The sequence below is a fragment of the Prinia subflava genome, chromosome 1, assembly GCF_021018805.1.
Source record: "Prinia subflava isolate CZ2003 ecotype Zambia chromosome 1, Cam_Psub_1.2, whole genome shotgun sequence".
In the NCBI taxonomy this organism is placed as follows: domain Eukaryota; kingdom Metazoa; phylum Chordata; class Aves; order Passeriformes; family Cisticolidae; genus Prinia; species Prinia subflava.
The window spans coordinates 112,588,644-112,610,622 of record NC_086247.1 but is presented as its reverse complement, the minus strand read 5'-3'; the positions used below and the strand labels follow the sequence as shown (position 1 = coordinate 112,610,622).

Genomic DNA, 21,979 nt, shown 5'->3' with positions numbered 1-21,979 from the left:
AAATTACTTTATGTACATATGTATGAACCATTATATACCACAATAATTGCTCAATTTACTCAAGTTCAGTTTTGAATTTTGTTATCAAAACTATAAATATTGTTTCCATACTTCTTTGTTGTTCTATATAATTGAGAATTGGAAATCCATTAGAATTGAAAAAAGAGAGAAAGAAAAAGCTCTAACCCATCTTTAATTTTTAATGTTAGTATTACTTCTTTATTAACTACTTCTTCCTAACTTCAGGGGAAAGTAATTTATCTTGTTTTCCTTTTAAAATTATTTTATTGAATATTTTCATTTTCTGATTTCTATGAATTAGGCAAGAGAAAATTAAATCAACTAATTATGACATCTTGAAGCAATACGTTAGCCAGAAACAATAGAGAATATATGTTCTTGCTTTTTTAGCTTTAAATGAACTAGTCTTTGAACTCATAGGGGAAAATAGTACTGCATGTTCATAGGAATTAAAGGGTTTGGCAGGTGTTTGTTTTGCAAATAGCTACAGTGTTTTGAGATGTTATTGCCCTTCAGCAGTGAGGGATATGCACTGCCATGGAGTTGTCAAAATGGAAATGTGATTGCTGCTCTGCTGTTTCATTGCAACTGCTGTCTTAATTTAAGCTTTCATGGGATGCCCTAGAGAAGTCTGTACATCTCACATTACTGTGTCATTTCTAGGTTTGTTTAACAGGATGTTTTTGTAAAACAGGTAAGAATGTTCAAGCACTTCTGAGAGGAAATTCAAGTGTGCTTCAGCTCCAAACTATTCAGATGGGGAGAAGAGTTTACAAAAGCTCCTCGAAACAGGGAGAGTAAAGATATTTGGGGAGTTTCTGTTGCCATTGCTACTGTGCCTGCAGCAGTCACATAATTCTTAAAAAACTACCCACATGTGGCTAAAACTTTTGAAAAATGTTGTCAGCTCACAATAGCTAGTAAAATCTGCATTCTTTTTACTATTATAGAGAATTTTGGGGGTTTTAATCTCTAGATCAGTTGTTGAAATTTATTTCAAGGTAGCATGAGCCATTTTATAAAGGCTGTGTTAAGTTTAATCCAGCATAACATGAATGTAGAGAAGAGTATTTGACAGAACCAAATTTTTTAAAATAGTGGTGGTTTCCTGGTATATATTTTTCATAAGAGTATTCATACACCAAAGAAAAGGTTAATGGGACATGATTGATATATCTGGGAGTATAATTGAGAATCATGTAATGAGTAAAAATTTCCAGAATGTGAAGAGTTTGCCAATTTTAAAATATTTTAGGACTGGAAGGCAGATGACTTGATTAGCCAGATAGCTTCTGACCCATTTGGCATCAGTAGTGATGATGCTACCTCCATTTGAAAGCTCAAGCTGTGCTTTTATTTTTTCATCTTGACAATGGCCAGTGCCTTTCATTCAGATCCTCTAGTTTAATTATTATGAAAAAGTGCTTACAATGCCAGTGTATTATCAGAGAGGTGAATAACCTCTTTAATCAGATACAGCAACCATTGATACTATTTTCTATTACTGTAGTCTTTCTTTAGTTTTTCATGTGTTTAAAAAATAAATGCTTTTACACTTGAAAGGGTATAGATTTATGTTTGCACATTCAATTTTATGCTTTTTCATATAATTTTAAGGTTTTGTATAATTATCAGAATATTCAATAAAACACTTGAGGATCTTCCAGAATTTAAAACTTCATTTCATTAATTCCTTGTTATATGTCTTGGGTTTTATCATTCAGTGAACATGCATATATTTATATCAACTACTTCAGTATTCTGAAATTTCTGACTGAGTGTTTATTTCTGGTGATTGTAATCCTTTAATTGAAAGTATGTGGCCAATATATGGTTATACTCTCTGGAGAAGCTTTTCAGTAGGTCTTTCCTGTGTTTGTGTGGTATACTGCAAATTAAATTCTTTGTAAAATTACTTTTATCCACAGTAGGTCAGAATGGTTTTGTTCTGGAGTTGGTCAAAATTATAGCCATAAGAACAGCATGCAGGAATCAAAATTAACTTCTCGGTTTTGCAAAGACTGTGCAAAATGTAGAATATAAAGGAACTTGAAAAGTTTATGATGATATATCGTACTAATGTTTCTAAGTTCCTAGAAAAATTGTTATGTTGTGTAAATTACCTTTGGTTTTTTTAGCTCTTTTCAGCACCAGGCAGTATGTAGCTTTTTGAAAGAAGTGGGAGTAAGGGATTGGGGCGGGGGTGGGCAGTGCACATAGCAAGTATAGCGCCTGCAGGACTGGGCTTCAAAATGATGATTTACAGTGATCTAACAAATGTGAAATGTAGTGATTTATGCCAATCATGGAACTTCCACAGGATGGCAGTGTTGTAACAGCTGCTTGGTACAGTAAATGATTTATGATGTAGTGAATTCTTCAAAAATTGAGCTTCCTACAGGAAACATGCATTTCAGTGACTTAAGAGGGGATAGATGAGTAGCTAGGCCAAGCTGTGCAATACAAGTGCTTGGAAGAATAAACCGAGTGCTTGGAAATCTCATCCCTGTCACTTCTGACTGGTTTGGAACTCAGGCAGTGCCCTGGGAGCATAATCCCTCAGCCAGACCACATAGGTGCTATGGAAATGACTGGTCAATGGTGCACTCCCCAGAACTGATCTCATGGAGGTTAGTAAAGGACTCTATGAGAACAGAGATCTCTTCATAAGATCTGGGCCATCTATAGCCAGATTGTGGTTTAGGATTTGTAGGAGTTTAAAAATCTGACAGGTGCATTATTGTGGTTTGCCACTGAAAGAACAGAACTTAATTTGGACTTTAAGCTGGCTGCTTCAGCTGCTGTTTGGTTACTTCAAACATAATCACCATAACAATTTTCAGATTTGATATTTTTATCTTCCCTTTCCATCTCTTCTACACCCTGTAATATTGAGCACCAAAACCTCTTTCAAAATAAAGTATATGAATGTTAATGTATATGCAATAAGAATTCATATTAATAATAGTAATTTTTATTAATTATGCCCTTGGCCTCTATTTTCTGGAGGGTTATAAATCCCCAGGATTGATACATATTTATCAATACATATGCTTAATATTAATTTTTGATACTGTTTTTATTCTGTTCCTTGCATTCCCTCTACTCTTGTGTCAAATAAAGAACAATCGTGCCTGTTTGCATTTTCTAGAGAAGTAGTGGACTCTTAAATGTTTTGCTTTTTTGAGGTCTGGTCCCTTCAATTTCTCCTCATAAAGAAAGCTTCCTCTCTCACTTGTTGTTTGAGAGCTCTTTCCACAGCCATGACTCTTAAAAACAAGATGGGAAGAGAAAACCTTTTTCAAGCTGGAGAATCTTAGGTAAATGGCTTGTTTTCCTAGGAGGAGAAAAAACAGTGCAATTAGAGAAAGAGCAATGCTCTGCTATACCCACTAAAATTGGTTGCAATAGACAGCTTTGTTCTAGTCAAAGAAGAAAAATAATAAATTGGATGGCTGAAATATTTAGCATAGTACAGTTCTGTTTTGCTGTCAGTGAAGTTAGGGGAGAAGATGGACTTTTCTTTGAAGATGGAGCCAGTGCTTTTTCAAACGTGTATTAATTTTGTTCCCATCTTTCTCTTCCCCTCTCCTCACATTTTTCTCTCCTAGCATATAGCACTTTCTACATTGTGGGGTTAATATTATCGATGCAGATACCTTTTGTGGGATTTCAGCCAATTAGAACAAGTGAACACATGGCAGCTGCAGGTAAGAAAATAAAACTTCTGCATCCAGCAGCCTGCTTAACGCAGGAAAACCTCAAACACTTGCAAGGAAACACTTTTTTTCCCTTGTATTAGAAAAAACACAGGCTAACGAAGCAAATTATTAAAGAAAGAGGTACAATTTAGTGTCTTCTGGGAAGCGTCCTTTCCAATTGATACATTATTTTTCACACCTCTTTTTGTGTGAGCTAATGGAGGTAAAATGCTTCCATACGACTAGATCAGTTAGCATTCTGACAAGCATTTACTTTACCTATTGATAATCTCTGCAGGTTTGCAATACAGTGTTGCCTGCACTGTACAATACAATGTTGCCTTTATTGTACAATTGAAACATTCCTTATTGGTAACACAGTTTTTACTGAGGGATTTGGTTTTAGAGTTGATAGTCTTCTGTAATTTTTCAGACCAGGCTAAATAGAAATTACTTAAGTTACTAATCAGGAGGGTGATTTTTTAAATAACTGATTTCAATGTTGTTTGGGGTTTTTTTTATTTCTTTAAGTTGATTTTTCAGTAGTTTTTGGCAGTCAGACATCTTGATTTCTTGACAGCAATGACCTCTGCTAACAAACTGACTTTAACTGCATGCACTGTTTGTGTGATATAAATCAGTTTGTTGAATTTCCCAGGTTTTTTCTTACATTTAGTCACTTACCAAAATGTATTTGGGACAGTGATGGGACCATCATTAAAATTTAAAACAAAAATACTTTTGAAATGGAGACTTGCAACAATCTGAATATAATGGAAAAAGAAAAAATTACCAGGCCATCTTTGGATTCTGAAGAATTTTACTTTTTTTTTAGTGAATAGAATTCTTGTCTTTCTCTGGAGTTCAGAACTAATGAATTTCACTGTGTACCTCGAATTCTTTGGTAATTTGAAGAAAGACTACACACTTTCATTTTATTTTATTCCTCTGCCAGCCAGCATTGGATTTTCACTTTTGAAAGGATTCATCAGTGGGTTGATCTGATTATATACTGTGAAATGAATAATAACTGAAATACCATGTCCAGGTTCTGGGTTTAATGTTAAACTCTGAACAGTCTTTTTGAGGGTGTCAGGTACTTCACCAGTGAATTCTGGTGTTTCAACACTAACTTTATATAATTCAGTTGACTTAATACTTATTTGGTTTGGTTTTTTCTTTCATTAATCCCTCCTGTTTTATTCAGTAGCTTAGTTTGTGTATATTTCTGCATTAGCATTGTGTGTTGCCTGAAGTCTGTCTCTTAATTTTTCACCACATCTAGCTAGATATGTTAACCTGTATTCTTGCCATAATCAATGCAATCTGGTTTTAAGGTGATTCTCTCCTTTAGAATATTTTATCTCATTGGAAGTATCTGGTTTTGCAAGAAAGTGTCATCCCTGTTAAATATTAAAAGTTAATTGTCAGAAAGTGATGGTATACTAGTTTCTAGATGTTAGGGTGTACCTTATGTTTATTTTTCTGATTCAAATATAGGCAAATATGCTGGTTGCTTTAACAGCTGTACTGCTTTTGAGCATTTAAACAAGAACTTTCCTCTTTCCATAGGTGTTTTTGCACTGCTGCAGGCTTATGCGTTTTTGCAGTATCTGAGAGACAGATTAACAAAGCAAGAATTTCAGACGTTGTTCTTCTTGGGCGTCTCACTAGCTGCTGGTACTGTGTTCCTGAGTGTCATCTATTTGACATACACAGGTAAATAAATGTGAAACTCATTTACCTTTACAGCTTGTAATCCAAATGATCAACATTTGGTTTCGCCTAAAGTAGTTGTTTCAACGTCTTGAACTATTTAACAGCCATTTTATTTTTGATACTTGCAGTATCATTACTCCAAGAGAATTCTTAGCAACTCTCTTTGTTTCAAAGTCTTCTAAAACATGGTGGTTTGATTTGCTTTTGGATGCATAGGTTCGCACAGTTTTCAGACTGGCATATCAAAACAAAAATTGGCTTCTAATCTCAGCATGCAGCCAAATATGTATTCTGTTGCAGTTCTTGGGAAGTGTTGATTTCGTCTTCTGAAATTCACTGATCAGTATCCCTGCTTCATTGGCTGGCACAGGCCTTGTTCCCTCAGCTTCTGCCAGGCTGTGCGATCTGGGCTCCTGAGTACCTCACAGCACTCTGATCTCCCTCCATGTTCTTAGTAATCCACTTGCAGAACAGGGTGCTCACATTTGGACCCTTCAGCTCAGGTGTAGAATGTAGCTCATCGGAAAGAATGAGCTTCAGGCTTTGGTCTGAAGTCGTGCCTGCCACAAGGCGGGCAGTGCTGAAATGTCAGCCACTCTTTTCAATTTAGCACAGTTCTTTTTGGCCTCTGGGATATTTTTACTTTCTGTGAGCCACCAGCTGGACCCTGATCCACTGTGTACTACCTTGAGCTTGTCAGGACAGCCAGTTTTCAACCATTCAAATGGTCCATTTGTCCTGTCCATTCTTCTTCAGCTATAAACAAGCAAAGAGGAAAACGTGTATTGGTGTCTTTCACGAGGCTATGTTCCATGCTCTTTTCAGCAGCTCAGGTTACTGCCCAGTAGCTTCCCACATAAAACTTACTGCCTTGCCTGGAGGTGCAGCAGTAGCCAAGTCCCAGGCACCCTTTCTCACCCAGGTGAAGATGGTGGGTAGTCTAATGTTGGCCAAGTCTTCCTGTGCCCTCAGGTGAAGGCTGTCTACACCCAGAGAAGATCAGAACCAGTAGTTCCCTGTGTGCTGACAATTCCATCTTCATGTGCACACAGTGGATTGGGAGCAATCTTTTCATCTGAAGACTGAAGGGAAAAATATATCTTGTTTTAGACTATTCACCACAATATTTAAACATCTAAATTAGATACTAAGCTAAACCCTTCAGTCAGATTATACTAATTTCGAGTGTAAGATAGAGGGAAGACTTACTGAGTCATGCACAAAAATTTGGGTAATAATGAAAGATTTAACCTTCTCTTATTTCTCCTTGTCTGTATCTGTCTTCAGGAGAAGTAGAAACAGTTACAAAGAAAGTGGAAATAAAAATTTAAGAGTCATCTAATAACTTTTAATTTTATCTTTCATCTAATAGTTTATACTGTTTCTTTTCATGTTTTCATATTCAGCTTATCTAAAAGCCTTGTTTTATAAAATAATACATAAAGCTTATCAGCATGTCTAATAGCAGCTTTTGTATTCCATGCCACAAGAAGAATCATCAGGAGAGAAATAAAAGGAAACCAGCGTTTCATTTAGTGTTTGTGTTTTGGCTACAGAGTGTTCCCAGTTTCCTGCTGACATTTCAGAAAAATGAAATACTTTCTTATCAATTATTTTCTTTTTCTCATACTCCTTTACAGAGTATAGTTTGCTATCTGTCATGTTATTTGAGAAATATTTAGTATTGCATTGCTTTGACTTTTAGAAGTGTGCGTGTCTCGATACTCAGATTGTACTTAGCAAGTACAGTGTGATCCTGTAAGTGTATTCTAAAACCAGCTTGCTTCATGGTTGGTAGATTTTATAGCCTGCTTAATGCAGGAGGTATGGTTCACATATATTACAAGTTCAATGAAAATTTCTTTGGGTTTGTGTTATAACTTGAGGGAGTAGAAAAATTATTGCATTTAAAAACCTAGGCAGCAAAAAGGTTTTTCTTCCTCCTTCTCTTTTTCAGGTTATATTGCTCCTTGGAGTGGTAGATTTTATTCGTTGTGGGACACTGGGTAAGTAAGGATATAAGACTAGGATATCGGTAGCATTTTACTGAAAACTAATAATCATTTACTCTCCTCATCCCCAAATCCATTTAGTATTTCAGTCAAGGAGAATCAGTTATCTAAAGAGAGTATTTGTAGTAGCCGTTTCATGGTCTTTACAACCATTTCACTAATTTGTCTATTAAATTTCTTGCTTCTTTGCAAGTCTTTGAATATGTAGTGATATGTTTTTTCTGTATGAAACTGTAGTGTATATGTCAGCATAAAATAACTGAAAGCTGTGCCAACACCTGAGTACACATTTAAAAATTACTAAGAGCCTTAGACTGTTTCATTGTGCAACGTTGCATGAAATCACAAAAAGGTTGCACATATGATCTTGCATGTTGCCTCTATACTATGTTCATACATCTGTTTTGTACATGGATGTCTACTCTGAACAATTGTTTTATTAATGTGTGTTTTCACAGGTAAAAGTCTTGTTAATCTTTTGTTTTAGTTAACCCTTGAAAATACTTTGTTGGATTCTTCAGTCAGCACAGAGAAAAGGAATAAAATAGAAAATATTTTTCTCAGATATTTTAAACTGAAAATCACTTAGTAGATTGGTTTTTTTTAAGATTTAAAGCAAAGATAGAAGAACTTGGAATTTTGTGCAGTTCAGACTTTTTTTCAGGCTCCAAAATACAGCTCGTACAGGATTCTGTCCCAATTCTATAATAAATGTAGTAGAACAGATGTCAGTAAAGAATCCTCAGATTTACTTGAGGAATATATATAGATGTTGTTCTTTGCCTGTATATATAGATATATAGATATATATACACAAAGCATTAAACTTTTGAGGGCTTGTCTACATTAGAAAAACATATTGTGTTAAAAGACACAATACAGTTTTGAATGAGAATTAGATCTCAGTGAAGAAAAGGACATATGTTTGATACCTCACCATTCAATCATGGTAGCACCCTAGATTAGGTCCATATGTATAGTTGTCTGTAATATAGAGCCCGGTTTTGTCCTTGTCTGCACTGAGTGTTTGACATGTTGTTTTAGATGACATGTGTTTCCAAGTGTAGACAAGGCCTGATTTTTTTCAGCATCTGAAAGAACGTGCGTGCACCAGTAACTGAGCTGGTACTTAATCCTGTAACTTTCTTTACTAAGAAAATGAAGATAATCTGTGTAAAAGTTTTGAAATACAATGTTGAAAATTTAGGAGGTTTACTGACATTGATGATTCTCTTAAAAAATGTAGTGAAGGTTCTTCCATAGCTGTATGTTTTCATTTTGGTGAATTTGGCTTCATATTTAGCCATAAACAAATGAAATATCCATCATTTTTATTGTCTTCCTTAATATGCAAATAATTGTTGTTTTAAATAACTATACACCAAATGCTTCCTATATACAAGTACGGCCTGCGGACTTCTTTGGTATAAGAGTTTCATCAGATTTCTGCTGATTAGGGCACTTGCCATTTAAAATTGAAATGCTTCCTTTGAAATGAATTTCAGAATTCCTAATGTTTACAAGTTTTAATAATTTTATCTTTTCAAAATAATTTGAACTGAATTTTTTTTAAAAAAGGTATGCGAAAATTCACATCCCGATCATTGCCTCTGTGTCTGAGCATCAGCCTACAACATGGGTTTCCTTCTTTTTTGATCTGCATATTCTCGTGTGTACTTTCCCAGCAGGGCTGTGGTTCTGTATCAAAAACATCAATGATGAAAGAGTCTTTGGTAAGAGAAAATATTTTAAAATTATTTTGAAAAAGTTGCCCTTCAACTTGATTTTACCTTGGTTTTGTTTGCTCAAAGCTGATATGTGGCTTGTTCTAAAACATGGTTTAAAAGTGATGTATTTAAAGGTGATTATTAAGAGTTACCTGCACCTAGCAGTCTTTAAAATGGTATAAAAGTGCAGAGGTTGCCGAAATGGTGATGGAGTGTAGTCCCAGGAGGTGGGATGCAGGCATTTGTTGTGTTCAGTTGTGCAGCTGGAGTTGCATGAAACACTTCCTTTGGAACAAATGCTACATAAGGCATGAGCCAAAAAGGAAGTGTGGGGTCTCCCTATGTCAGCGACTTCTTTTTTTGTGCAAAGCTGTACTGTGCAAAGCCAGCTTCTGATTTTCAGTGAGGCTTGTAAGCAGTTGTAACCCTTATGGAGGAGTGAAGCTCACTCAGGTCTTGGACTTTGACAGGGATGGGAGGCTCCAGGCTAATATAGCTGCCTCTAAGGCTATCTAAGACATGTGTGAGCAGTAGGAATGTTTACTCTGAGGTAGTCTGTGCTGTGTGCCTTACAGTGGATGTTTGTCAAGACCAGTGCTGGGCAACTTGCTTTCAGCCTCCTGAAAGCTGCACCTTCCATTTAACATAGCATAAAGAGGCCTGTGAGTGAGGATGGAGAGCCACACTGCCTCACTACAATGTAAAAATAGTTACATGATGTAATCTGATAAATCAGTGTCTCTTGATCTCTGTGGCAAATCTGTCACAAGAGAATATTGTTAAACTGTAGCAAATAAGGAGTCTACCACAAGGAAACCATTACTGGAGATTCCCAATCATTGTATACAGGATTGCTTGTTTTTCTTTTTTTTCCTCTCCAATAAATGTGTTCTTAATGTTTTTGTAGTATTCTGAAAATCTATGTTTTGTGGAAAACAAAGTGGAGGTGATACTGCTCAGGAATACTTCCTTCAAAATAGGGCTCACAACATCATATTATTCATCTGTATAGAATTATAATGTAGACAAGCCCCCAATTTGTCCACAGATACCTCTAACTTAAATCAAAATTTAATATTTACATGAAATTGTAACACTTCCTTTTGCTTCCTTTTTGCTTATCTATTATTCCAGTTGTATTGTTGGTGTGTAATATTAGATTTCACTAATAATGTATCTTCTGACCCATTACTAATGAATATTGAAAATGGGGTTGTGTTATTGTTAACAATTGTCGGGATGAATCTGGGGAAGGGTTTGAGGCTTCAAAGGGATAAACATTAATTCAGCTGTATTAAAAAGCAATGAAATGCAAGATGCACACTCCAGCTTTTATACACACAGATGCTCAGTGCACTTCCAAAAGTAGTTTTATGGAGAGCATGTACGTGTGCAGTCAGAGTGAGGTATTATTTTCTGTGTGTCACTGTTAGATGTGTTTCCTTGCAGTTGCTCTGTATGCAATCAGCGCTGTTTACTTTGCTGGAGTGATGGTTCGCCTGATGCTCACTTTGACTCCAGTGGTCTGTATGCTGTCAGCAATTGCTTTCTCCAATGTCTTTGAGCGTTATTTGGGAGATGATATGAAGAGGGAAAATCCACCAATAGAAGACAGTAGTGATGAGGATGACAAAAGGAACCCTGGCAACCTGTATGATAAGGTGAGGGGAGGAAGCAAGAGTTAGAAAACTTGGATTCCAATGTCAAGGATGATAGAAGTTGCCATAACAGATACACTTGTGTTTGTTTAGGCAGGCAAAGTGAGGAAACATGTGTCTGAGCAGGAAAAAACAGAAGAAGGGCTGGGTCCCAATATCAAAAACATTGTGACTATGCTGATGCTGATGTTGTTGATGATGTTTGCTGTTCACTGTACCTGGGTAACCAGCAATGCATACTCCAGCCCAAGCGTGGTTCTCGCCTCCTATAACCATGATGGGTAAGTGAGGTCTACAGTCTGAAGTGATTAAAGGGCAAAAGCCTTTTTTATTGCCATTGCATTAGCAATTTGCTTTGCCATCTTTAAATCACTCCTTATTATATAAAGGAATTGTGACCTGAATAAAAAATTATTCATACTCTAATTTTCAAAAAGATACAACATTTTCTGATATATTTAATGAAATATATAAAAATAATCCTACCCAAAGCCAATAAAAAATGATAGTTAAAAAAAAAGCCTTGGAGTCAACTGGAAAAACTTGTTTAAGAATATATATTTGACTGGAAATGCATTTAGTTGTGTCTTGAAGAGCAGTTGAGCTTCTGGACATTCAGCTGTCAGAGAGTTCAAACTTATGACTGCTGGTGACAAAACCCCTCAAAGGGAGCTGAACTCATAAGAAAACCCTTATTTGTGAACCCAGACCTACCATGTTGCAGCTAATCTGTTGGTAGGATTTGTACAGATGCAAATAAAATGCACTATTTTCCAGCACTCGGAATATCCTGGATGACTTCAGAGAAGCCTATTACTGGCTCAGACAGAACACAGACGAGCACGCCCGAGTGATGTCGTGGTGGGACTATGGGTATCAGATAGCGGGGATGGCCAACCGCACAACCCTGGTTGACAACAACACCTGGAACAACAGCCACATCGCCTTGGTAAGGCTGGCAGTTCTCTGTGGAGCAGAAACACCCAAATGTGTACACTGCAGTCCAGTATGACGTTGCAGGTGTCTCTTAGGGTGATTGCTATTAAGGAGAAGTTGCATAGAGTGAGAAACACAAACGTGGAAGGAACATACTTTTTTCATTTGTTAAAACTCAAGTATAGGGATCAGTTTTGCTTCAGAGTTTTCACTTTGTTTACTTGAAGCTTCCAAACTGCTCTTCCATTTCAGTTTCTCTTCTTTTCTTTGGGGGAAGATAGACAAAATCTAAGGTAATCATTCCCCTTGGGATTAAGGCTGTAACAGCTGGTAGCACTGCATTACTGGCCTATCAAAACAAGGATCCCCGCATTTCAGAAGTGTCACCACTGAGTGGATTTTTGAGTGGCATGTGAAAATTGACTCCATGACTTGACAAATTTTCATACATCTGGGAAATTACAGGAAGTGATCATTTATGACTAGCTATGGAAGTGTAGCAGACTTAATGCAATTCTGTCTTCTCAAATTTGCAGATAGACAAAATGTCTGCACCTTTAATTTCCTTCACTTCTGAAGAGTAAGTTTAAGCTTTATACATGTGTTTAAGGCAGGGAGTTAGCGTTGCCTGCAGTTACAGGGCACCACCACCTTAGGCATGTCGTGTTGTGCAGTGACTCATCATCAATCACATTTTTCCCAGAATGTTTTGCTACAAGGGCAGAATGGGGGAAGGGCTCGAGAAATTAGGATCGTTTCTTGTGTTCTTTCTGTTTTGTGTCAGTAGTGAGTACAGCTGTTGGACCAGATCTGCCAAAAAGCAGTGTACAGAGCCAACAAATTAACAAAGCTGTGCTTTGAACAGAGTCCCAAAAAAATGTGTGTTGGGGGAAGAGGGATCACACATCCACACTTTTTACAGGGCAGGAAAATCACATTCAGCTAGAAGCAAGCTTGGGCAATTGTACTGATGGTGTTAATATCAGTCTAATGTCAGTCAACACGCATTGCTACGTACTCTGAGGCACTTCTAATTTGGTTGTTGACCTGACAGCATTGGTGTGTTTTAATGGACACTCAGCTCTGATATCTCTGTGTTCCTCCCTCTGCTGCAGGAGGTAGAAATGCAGACACTGCATCCAAACTCAGTTTCTTGCAGGACAAGGTGCATCCATGTCAACAGAGACTGTGGAAGTCATCTGTGTTGCCTAAGGACAGTAACCACACACATTGCAGCAACTGGCAATAATGGCTTTCAATAAAGAATTCCCTCGAGTACGACTGCTGCATTTTAAAGTTTCATTTTGGAATGAAGACTCCATAAAGGGGGACCCAAGCAATAAATGTGTGTTGTGGCCAATACCTGCCCTTGGGCTGTAAACAAGGCATGCCCTGGAGATGTGTCCAGATGATTTTCTCCTGAACAGAGATGGAAATCTGGCAAATAACCTCACATTAATTAGGATAAGGGCCAAGAAGCTGAAGTTCTTGGTCTTTTGACAGCTTGCTGCTTAAGCCTAGTGCTCTCTAATTACACACTTAGCTGAATGTTACCAAGTCAGGTGCAATATTATGTATATTGTAGTTACTCCCTTAGACTACAGCAATACCTTACTGTGCCTTAAGTGCAAGTGCTTCAGGAGCAAACAAAACTGCTGAACTGCATGCCAGTTGCTGACCAAATAAGTGTGGGAAGTGACCAGGATACAAGAGGTGCTGGATATAGCTCTAAAAACTTTTATTCTGACATTTTCTCTGTGTAGATTTGCCTTGAATTCAGTGCTGAGGGTGCCTGTATGCTACTTAGTGCAATGCACAATGGCTGCTTCATTAATGAAAGACAGAGCTCAAGAAAAAAAAAACACATTTCAAATAATTTGTACACTTGGGCTGTGTCTAAAGTTTTGAAAATAATTTGTAATTAGGTATTTTCTGCAGCACTTAAGCTTTTGGTAATACAGTTATGACTTGAAAAATATGTAGGTGCCACAAAAGGGAAACCCTTGTTGCTACATTTCATGCTCAAAACACTTCTTTCAACAGGCAGCATTCCTCTTAAAAGAGAAGAAAATAGTTTAGGTTGGGCTTTTGAGTTTCTAAATATTCACAGTGGGTTTTCTTTGTCTGGAATGAAAATGTTGGCTCTTTGGTAGGTTGACAAGCAGGTATTAGAGAATTACAGAACCACAGGCTGGAATGGACCAGAGTGGGTCACCTGGTCCAACCTCCCTGCTCAAGCAGGGCCATCCCAGAGCACATGGCACAGGATTCCTGGGCTTTGGTGTGGCTGTATTGATCTGTGGAGCTGTTCAATAGGCAGCTATGCAGAAACCTAAAATATTTTTGCAATGATACAGGTGGGAAAGGCAATGTCATCAAATGAGTCTGCAGCATACGAGATCATGAGAAGCCTGGATGTGGATTATGTGTTGATTATTTTTGGTGGTGTGATTGGCTACTCTGGTGATGATATTAATAAGTTCCTGTGGATGGTGAGAATAGCAGAGGGGGAACATCCCAAAGATATACGGGTAAGTAGAACCTCTACTTTCTGATTTTTTAAAAAACCCTTTTATTTATGTTATCATGTGTGGCCTGTAGCCCAGCTTCTTTCAGTGTCTTTGATTCTGAAAGGTCAGTAGCCTCAAAAGCTTTTCACGTTTTTCCATGATACTAAAAGTAGGATTTTTTCTGTAATTCTTGTCTGTATGTCTCTCTGTGCATCATCACATGCTTGAAAAAAGTAGGAGCATTCAGACTGTTTAAACAGCATTACAAATTTCTTCAAACTCTGTAATAGTAGGAGACAAGTGAAAGTGTTAATATTGATTCAGGTAGAGTTTAAGCTGTTCAAACACCTCTGAGATTGCAGAAGTCTGTCGTAACATTTTCTTAAGCCTAACAAAAACTCATAGATATTGAGCACAGGCTTAAGGGAGTAGCCCATGTGCCTACTTTCATCTTGTACTTGAGATGAAACTGGCAGAAATTCTTTGTTTAAACATGGAGAATATATGAAGTTCATAGTGACCCTGCAGATCTTGTATATTAACAATACAGTGTTTGTCACCTTTCTGAAGAATAGATGCCCAACTAAATTTTACAGTCTGAGGTAACTTTTCCAAAACCACTTACAGTGATGTGACAAAACAGCACAAAAGTATAGATTTAGAAAAACTGGTCCATTGGGGTCTGGGTTACAAGCAGATAGTCTGCAACTATTTCACCTTTAATGAGCACCATCTCTTTCATTTTAGGGTTACCTTAAATCAGCTTTTAAACTGTAATAGCCAGTTGAGATTCTTAGGGGTCTGTCTGTGGGGAAAGGAATGAGAAATTCCCTTAAGATTTCAGTTTGCACTGACTCTTTGTATCTTCTTTTCTTTTTAAAGGAAAGTGATTACTTTACCCCTCAGGGAGAATTCCGGGTAGACAAGGCAGGCTCTCCAACTTTGCTGAACTGCCTCATGTATAAAATGTCCTACTACAGATTTGGAGAGATGCAGGTTAGTGCTACAATTTCTTCTAAATCTCAACTGAAATGTGAGGAAACAAATATTATTTTGATGTATTTTCTGTCTTTTAAATTAAGCACTGCTTGTAGTAGCAGAATCTGCAGCAAGAGTGAGCTTTACAAATTGAAACACATCCAGTCATGGTCTGCTGTTTATAACCTTTAGCAAAAAGCATTTCTGCTGTTAACCCACACTTGTACATTTTTTGGTGTCCTTCACATTGCTCCAGATGAGTATCTTGATTGCACTGTGCTATGTGCTCACTAAAGCATCAACTGTGACATTTTGGAGAGCTTTAGATGTGTTTGTTGTAATAGCAACACACAAGTGGAACTATAGACTGTTTAATGTCCATCAGAAACAACATGATTTCCATCCAAGTCACATCAGTGTATAAAACAACACTACACTGTATAGAAGGGCAGCAGTTGTCATTCCCCTTTGGGAGCACCAAACACATGGATGGAGCTAAACCTGTTTGGTTTTTTTCCTTTACTTCCCTTGTTGCCCCCACCAGGGGCCCCTTCCTTCTGATGTATTAGCACAAGAATCCATTTTTCAGTGGATTATACTTGTAACATAGTGGGGCCAAATCTAACTGATAATTGTGAACTTCTGGATTATATGGAAAACTGTGGAAGTGCAAATTATTGCAGTACAGGCAAGAGCACAAAGGCAGCAGCTCTGCTGAAAAAACACTGCAGCTGCTGCACCTCAGACTGCTCTTTGAGTTGTTTCATCTCTGAATGCAGACAGGGTAGTTTTGCTGAGACATAAGGGCTGTCTCCTGTGACAGCTGTAGGAGTAAGAATGAATTTGTCCCTCAGGATCTCAAAGGTTTTTCTGTGCAGTAGTAACCAATGCAAGAGAAGTGTTGCCCTTTGACTAGCTGAAGGCATTGCCTTATGAAGTTTCACAGTTTGCGGTGATTGGTGTTCTGGGTTTTGTCTCAAACTAACATGCAACTTTATTTTTATAGCTGGATTTTCGGACACCCCCAGGATTCGACCGCACACGCAATGCGGAGATAGGCAACAAAGACATTAAATTTAAACATCTGGAGGAAGCCTTTACCTCAGAGCACTGGCTTGTTAGAATATACAAGGTCAAACAACTAGACAACAGAGAGACACTGGATCATAAACCTAGAGTAACCAACATTGTACCGAAACAGAAGTATTTGTCAAAGAAGGTGGGTTCCCAGTGAAGTGAGTGAAAGGGGTCAGGAGTTTATTTTTAACAGTGAATCACACAGCTGGTGAATTATATATTTCCACTAGCCAGAATGTTATGGATACTGTTCATGTTAGTGTCCAATATCAGACCTGCCTGCTGGTAATAATTGTTAATTTACTGTCTGCTTAACTTAAAAGCATGTGAAGACACAAGGCTAGATATTTTTTTTAGGCAGAATGCTAACTGGACATAGAGTGGCTGTTACAACTCTTAAGTCTTCATGTAACTGGAAGTATAATCTCTAAAGTACATCAATTCATGTTTCAGTAACTATGGCTCACTAAGTAAATGTGGAAGTTGCTTTCTGACTTTGTTTGAAAGTAGTGATGCCTAGAAGTTTACAAATGGCGGTTTTGTATGAAATAAATTAAATATGAAACTTCTGTTGATGGAACTTTAGTGTCTGTCTGCTTACTGCTTGAAGTCATCTTCACGGTTTTAAAGTGTTTGTTGTGCTGCCCTCCTTCAGCCTATAAAGAAAGGCCTGTTCCCAGGGGAGCTGGGGAGACTGTTAGCAGCCCTCTCCTTCACAACATCTGTTTTCTGTATATTCAAACAGATGTTGCAAAAGAAACTCCTGAATCTTGTCTAACAAACTAGTATAGGCAGTAGGCTTACACTGTGTCATGGAAATACAAGTAAAGAACGTTTTCTGCAAGTAGAGAATATTAAATATAAAGATGCTTATCTACGTGATTTGATGGGAAGTACATAAAATAAGGCATTTAGGAGTTGGCACTGAAGCTGGACATATCTTGAAACGATAAGCTTTATTGTGCCTGTCATACACTTAGCACTGTAACTTTTGATCCTAAGTGACAAGCAAGGCTGTATTTATCTATGATAGGTGCACTGACTCCATTAGAGCCTTGGATGTGTAGATTCTCTGTCTAGAAGTTGATGCAGTTTCTGACCCACCACCAACTGCTGCAGTACAGCTCTACTTCCCATTAAGAAATCAGAGAACCAGTGGAGAGCATGGAGCAGGTGTCCAAACTAGGATTTCTTAAATACATTCCAAGGGCTCCTTGGCAGCCACAGTTTCTCAGCAGTTGCCTCCCTACTGGAAATTCAGTCCATCTCCTATCATGTTAGGAATGACATTGCTCAGGTTCAGAGATACAATATGTGTCTGAATATTACATATTAGTTTGTATCTAGCTCACTTTATTATGATCATGTTCTTGGTGTCATGTTGATTAAATGCAGTTTTTTAATATGATAACAGACCCTGCTGGTGAGCACAGCAAAGTGCAGCAAGGGTGGGAGCTACCTCCTGGCAGATGTGTTGAATACAATTCCACCTGCCACAAACTATGCACATAAATTTGAAGTTAATTTTACCTATGACCAACATAATGTCCCCACCCCATTACTACCTGAAAAAAAAATCTAAAACATGCTGATAAAGGAATGAGCAGGAAGTGCAAACTAAGCAACCTACAGACCAACAGCAGAGTTTAAAGACTAAAATGGGATTATTCAGGTTTCTTCTTTTGAAATATGCTACTTTGAGCAAATACTTCTACCTAACTTTTAAGAGAATCAAATAGTGCAAAAGATGCAAGAAGGTGTTTCCAAACAAAAGTAAGTAACACTTACACCAGTTGTACTCTTTAGGCATATTAGAGTTTTATCATATTGGTTAATTATTAATTCTGCCTCAGCACATGCTTTAAAAAGAATCCTACTGATCTGGTAGACAGGGTTACAAAAGCACATCTTGTGCAAAAGCAACTGTTGGGCAGGAATTAACAATCCCAGCATTAAAAATAATAACTGGATAATGCCTAGTTGAGGATTTAGCATTTAAGCTCTTTAAAATCAATCTAAAGCTCAGGCATTGAATGCACATCATTAAACTGCGGTCAAGACTAAATCATGAACTAATACCTGTTATTCTGTTTTTCTTTTTAGACCTCCAAAAGGAAGCGTGGCTACATTAAGAATAAACTAATTTTAAAGAAAGGCAAGAGACCCAACAGGAAGACAGTTTAAACACACTGTTCTGATTGCTAATACGAAGCAGTTGTCCTTGAGATAACCAGTCTTTGCCTTTAGCTCAAATCATGTTTCACAGCAACATGAGGGTACAGAACCATCATTGGTCCAGATTATTGTACAAAATTTTCAGGCAATGTCTGATTAAAAATATTGGCTTATTGAGAACAGCTGTTTTAGATTTGTAATGTGAAGCAAGACAGAGCTGCTATCCAAGTCTAGCAGCATTTTTTTTATTGGTACATATTATCCTTCAAATCTGTTGAAAATTTGGACTGACTTTACCAAAGAACCCTGTAATTTGGTCCTTGGCACATGCATTACTTGTCAATCTTTTCTGGAGAACACTGTTCAGCTGAATAGCAGCAGTATGAAAACTGGAATGGTGACATCTGAAAATGACTTTTTCAACGAGAAAGAGGTGGCAGAACTCTCTCAAATTCAACTTTCAAAACAAGTTACTCCCATGATTATTTTTCAATGGTTTCTTTTAATGTCCTTTTACTCTTGCTGCAGGCTGGTTTTGAGCTGGAGTGTAAGAAGCAAAGCTGCAGTTTTCACAAGAGGTGACAGGACAGATTAATTGGACAAGCTGCTTTTGTTCAACACGGGATTGCAGTATTGCTGCCTTACACTGTCATTTCACAAGGCAGACAAGGCAAATCTTGCACACTGTAGATACAAGGGCTAAATTTGTAACCTCCTGAAAGACCTGAAACGACAGTAATGAATGCTCTAACAACATATAACTGAGCGCCACAGAGCTGCTGGTGCTTCAGAACAGAAATTAAACTGTTTTAGGTGAATGTTTACATTGGTAAAACAAGTATGGCCTGGTTATTGGGGAAAAGAAGGTTGACATGTATACAAAACCCCTTTTCTGTGGCTATCACAGGTAGATTTGCAAACCTCTTCAGCCCTCACTGCCTTTCTGGCAAGGGTGGAAGTTTTTCTGGAAATCTGTTTCTCTGCATTTTTATTTAGAGTGCTTAAATCGATTGAGGAAATTCCTGCTCTAGTGCTATTTGCTTTGTCTGTCTTTTATACTGGTTTCAGTTTGGTTTTTTTTAAGTGGTGAAAACTGTTAGATTAAATGCACTAAGATATAAATGGAGACTGAACACGTTCACTTTTCAGCTATAAGGAAACTTTATACAGACTTGAAATTTTTCTTTAATTCAAATGAAAGGGTTTTTTTGCAATTTGTTTTCCTGCCACAGGTTGTAACTTTTTATAGAAACAAAACTTGCATCAATAACTTGATGTAAAATACAGAATAGTAGGTACCTTTCATGAAGAAAATGTAAATTTACAGTGTTCTGTGAGAATGTTACTGCTGACTTCTTTCCCAAGGTGTAGAATATTTTTTTGATTTATGAACTCATTTTTGACTCCAGTGGTTTATACAGACCAATACTACAGCTGCAACATTTTCACAAAGGTAATTAAATCTGGATTTCTGGCCCCTGTCGTTTGGAGATTTCATTTTATTTTGTTGCTTTAAAGCTCAATGCAGACCAGTTGTCAACTGTAGGGGAAAATAAAGTTAATTCAAGTTTTGTGTTAAGGCTGTTGTGTCAGTTTTGTTGTGATTAACTTGATAACATGTTGCTTGTAGTCCTAGTCATAAATTAAGACATCAGAATTCCATATTGCAAATCTCCTGACTTCACCAAGCTGCTGTAATGAAGCCACAGCATCTTCTTAACATCCCTCCAGCTTAAACTAAGACAAATCCAGGGCCTCTGCTGTGATGAAATGAAGGTGGCTGTCATTTCCAGGGAAGAGCAACCTTCCCTCCCAACCACACATTGCAGCAATTCCTTCCAGCATCTGGAGCTCCTCAAGCTGCTACAGCTGCTCACCCACCAGCAGACAGGCTGACTGATGATGTGATGCACGATTCCCAGTGTCGTGCTGCTTCCAAGCCACCCTGCATCCTGATGGGTAAGGAATCAGGGATTTGGAAGAACACCTGAAAGGCAGCAGGACAAGGCTGCCAGTCACTCTGTGGCTTGGCAGTAACTCAGCCTTGTTTTAAAAAAGGAAACACAAGATTGCCCTCCCTTCTTCAGGTACCTTTACAGTTGGACAGAATGTCTTCAGCCTTAGGTGACGGTGTTCTCTTTAACAGCAGAAACAAGTGAATCTGAGGCATGTGAAATAAAGTCAGCCAACTGCAGGGATCCCAGCCTGCCTGGGCCTAAAGTCGCCTACTACTTACCTGAGCTTTATTTTTTTCTTAAATCTAACATGACTTCAAGAATTCTGCCAGTGTTCTGCAGTTAAATAAAAAGTTGGAAGTCATTGAGGCATCCACTTAGAAAAAGCAGCATTACAAAGAAGAACTGGCACTGTCTCACCTTCCTTGGTTCCTCAGGAATCTGCACTCCGTGTATGTTTGCAGCTGGATCCTGCAATCGAAGAGCCAACTCCTGCCTCCTCTTTGGGAGAACTGAACAGCACTTCTACCAGTGAAGACTATCAGCATCTTCCTTCATCACACACATCTCCCAGACTAGTTTATTTCCTTAGCTCCAGATATCCTTTTTCCTTTTGTTGCTAAGTCAAATTTTGAAGCATAATTGCCACAGAACAGTAAAAAACAAAACAAAAAAAAACACACAAAAGACGTGAGCCAGGCTCAGGTCAGCAGTTGCTAAGGAACTAAAGCTGCAACTGTCTAGAACTCAATACTGCATAGTTTCTGTATCTCATAATCATTACTGGTGCGAGGAGTGAGGCAGACTGCTGTTGGTAATCCCAGAAGAAATACTTTCACTTGCAGAAGTAATTTCATAACAAGGAGAAAAGTCATTCATTAAATATCTTGACAGATTTACTCTTTAAAAAGTAGCTGAATGCTTTGACAGAGCCCTTGGTACATACCAGTCTCATCATGAGTAAAAACAAAAAAAATCATGTTTGGCTGTGACTAAAACACCCTCACATCTTTAACCCCAGTGGATAAACTGCTCAAAGATGGGGCTTTGAAGCAATGCCATGGAAGGCAAGGAACAGGACTGGGTAGAGTTTCCTGCCCTATTTACAGGCAGTGTTGTTTTCCGTTCTGCACAAAAACAAAGTGTTCCAGCACGGTTGTTTCCAGCACTGTGGATGAATGTTTAAAGAAAACCAGGAGGGCATTATCTAACACTTAAAATACGCTGACCACGATCTGTGTGATTCCTCCAAGAGCATTTTTCCTCCTCATTGGACATGCAAGTGTCCAATGCTGCAATAATGTAGAGTTGTGTTTCAAGAGGTTCTAATCAAGAATCTCTGTTGGTGATAGAGATTAAATGAAATAGGATTTTCAGAAGCAAGCACCTTTACCTATTTCCTTTTTACTTGCCAAAATGAAGCAAATGTCCCCCAGCCTTTCCTAAAGCTGTTGTTGCTGCCCAGCCCTGTTTTCCTTGGAAGAGCTATCCAGTGTAAACACAAAACTTA

At 37.8% G+C, this 21,979-nt stretch overlaps 1 protein-coding gene across 1 annotated transcript in view; it reads left to right on the top strand.

Moving 5' to 3' along the window:
- STT3B (STT3 oligosaccharyltransferase complex catalytic subunit B) overlaps window positions 1-20,093 on the top strand; it is a 50,654-nt gene extending 30,561 nt beyond the window's left edge. The window contains exons 6-16 of the mRNA XM_063408672.1: window positions 3,633-3,731; window positions 5,295-5,441; window positions 7,399-7,447; window positions 9,032-9,186; window positions 10,630-10,841; window positions 10,932-11,119; window positions 11,616-11,787; window positions 14,132-14,305; window positions 15,167-15,280; window positions 16,269-16,481; window positions 18,443-20,093. Of these exons, the coding sequence (XP_063264742.1) occupies window positions 3,633-3,731; window positions 5,295-5,441; window positions 7,399-7,447; window positions 9,032-9,186; window positions 10,630-10,841; window positions 10,932-11,119; window positions 11,616-11,787; window positions 14,132-14,305; window positions 15,167-15,280; window positions 16,269-16,481; window positions 18,443-18,523 (1,604 nt within the window). The 3' untranslated portion in view covers window positions 18,524-20,093. The remainder of the gene's footprint in view (window positions 1-3,632; window positions 3,732-5,294; window positions 5,442-7,398; window positions 7,448-9,031; window positions 9,187-10,629; window positions 10,842-10,931; window positions 11,120-11,615; window positions 11,788-14,131; window positions 14,306-15,166; window positions 15,281-16,268; window positions 16,482-18,442) is intronic.
- The last annotated feature ends 1,886 nt before the right edge of the window (window positions 20,094-21,979 follow it).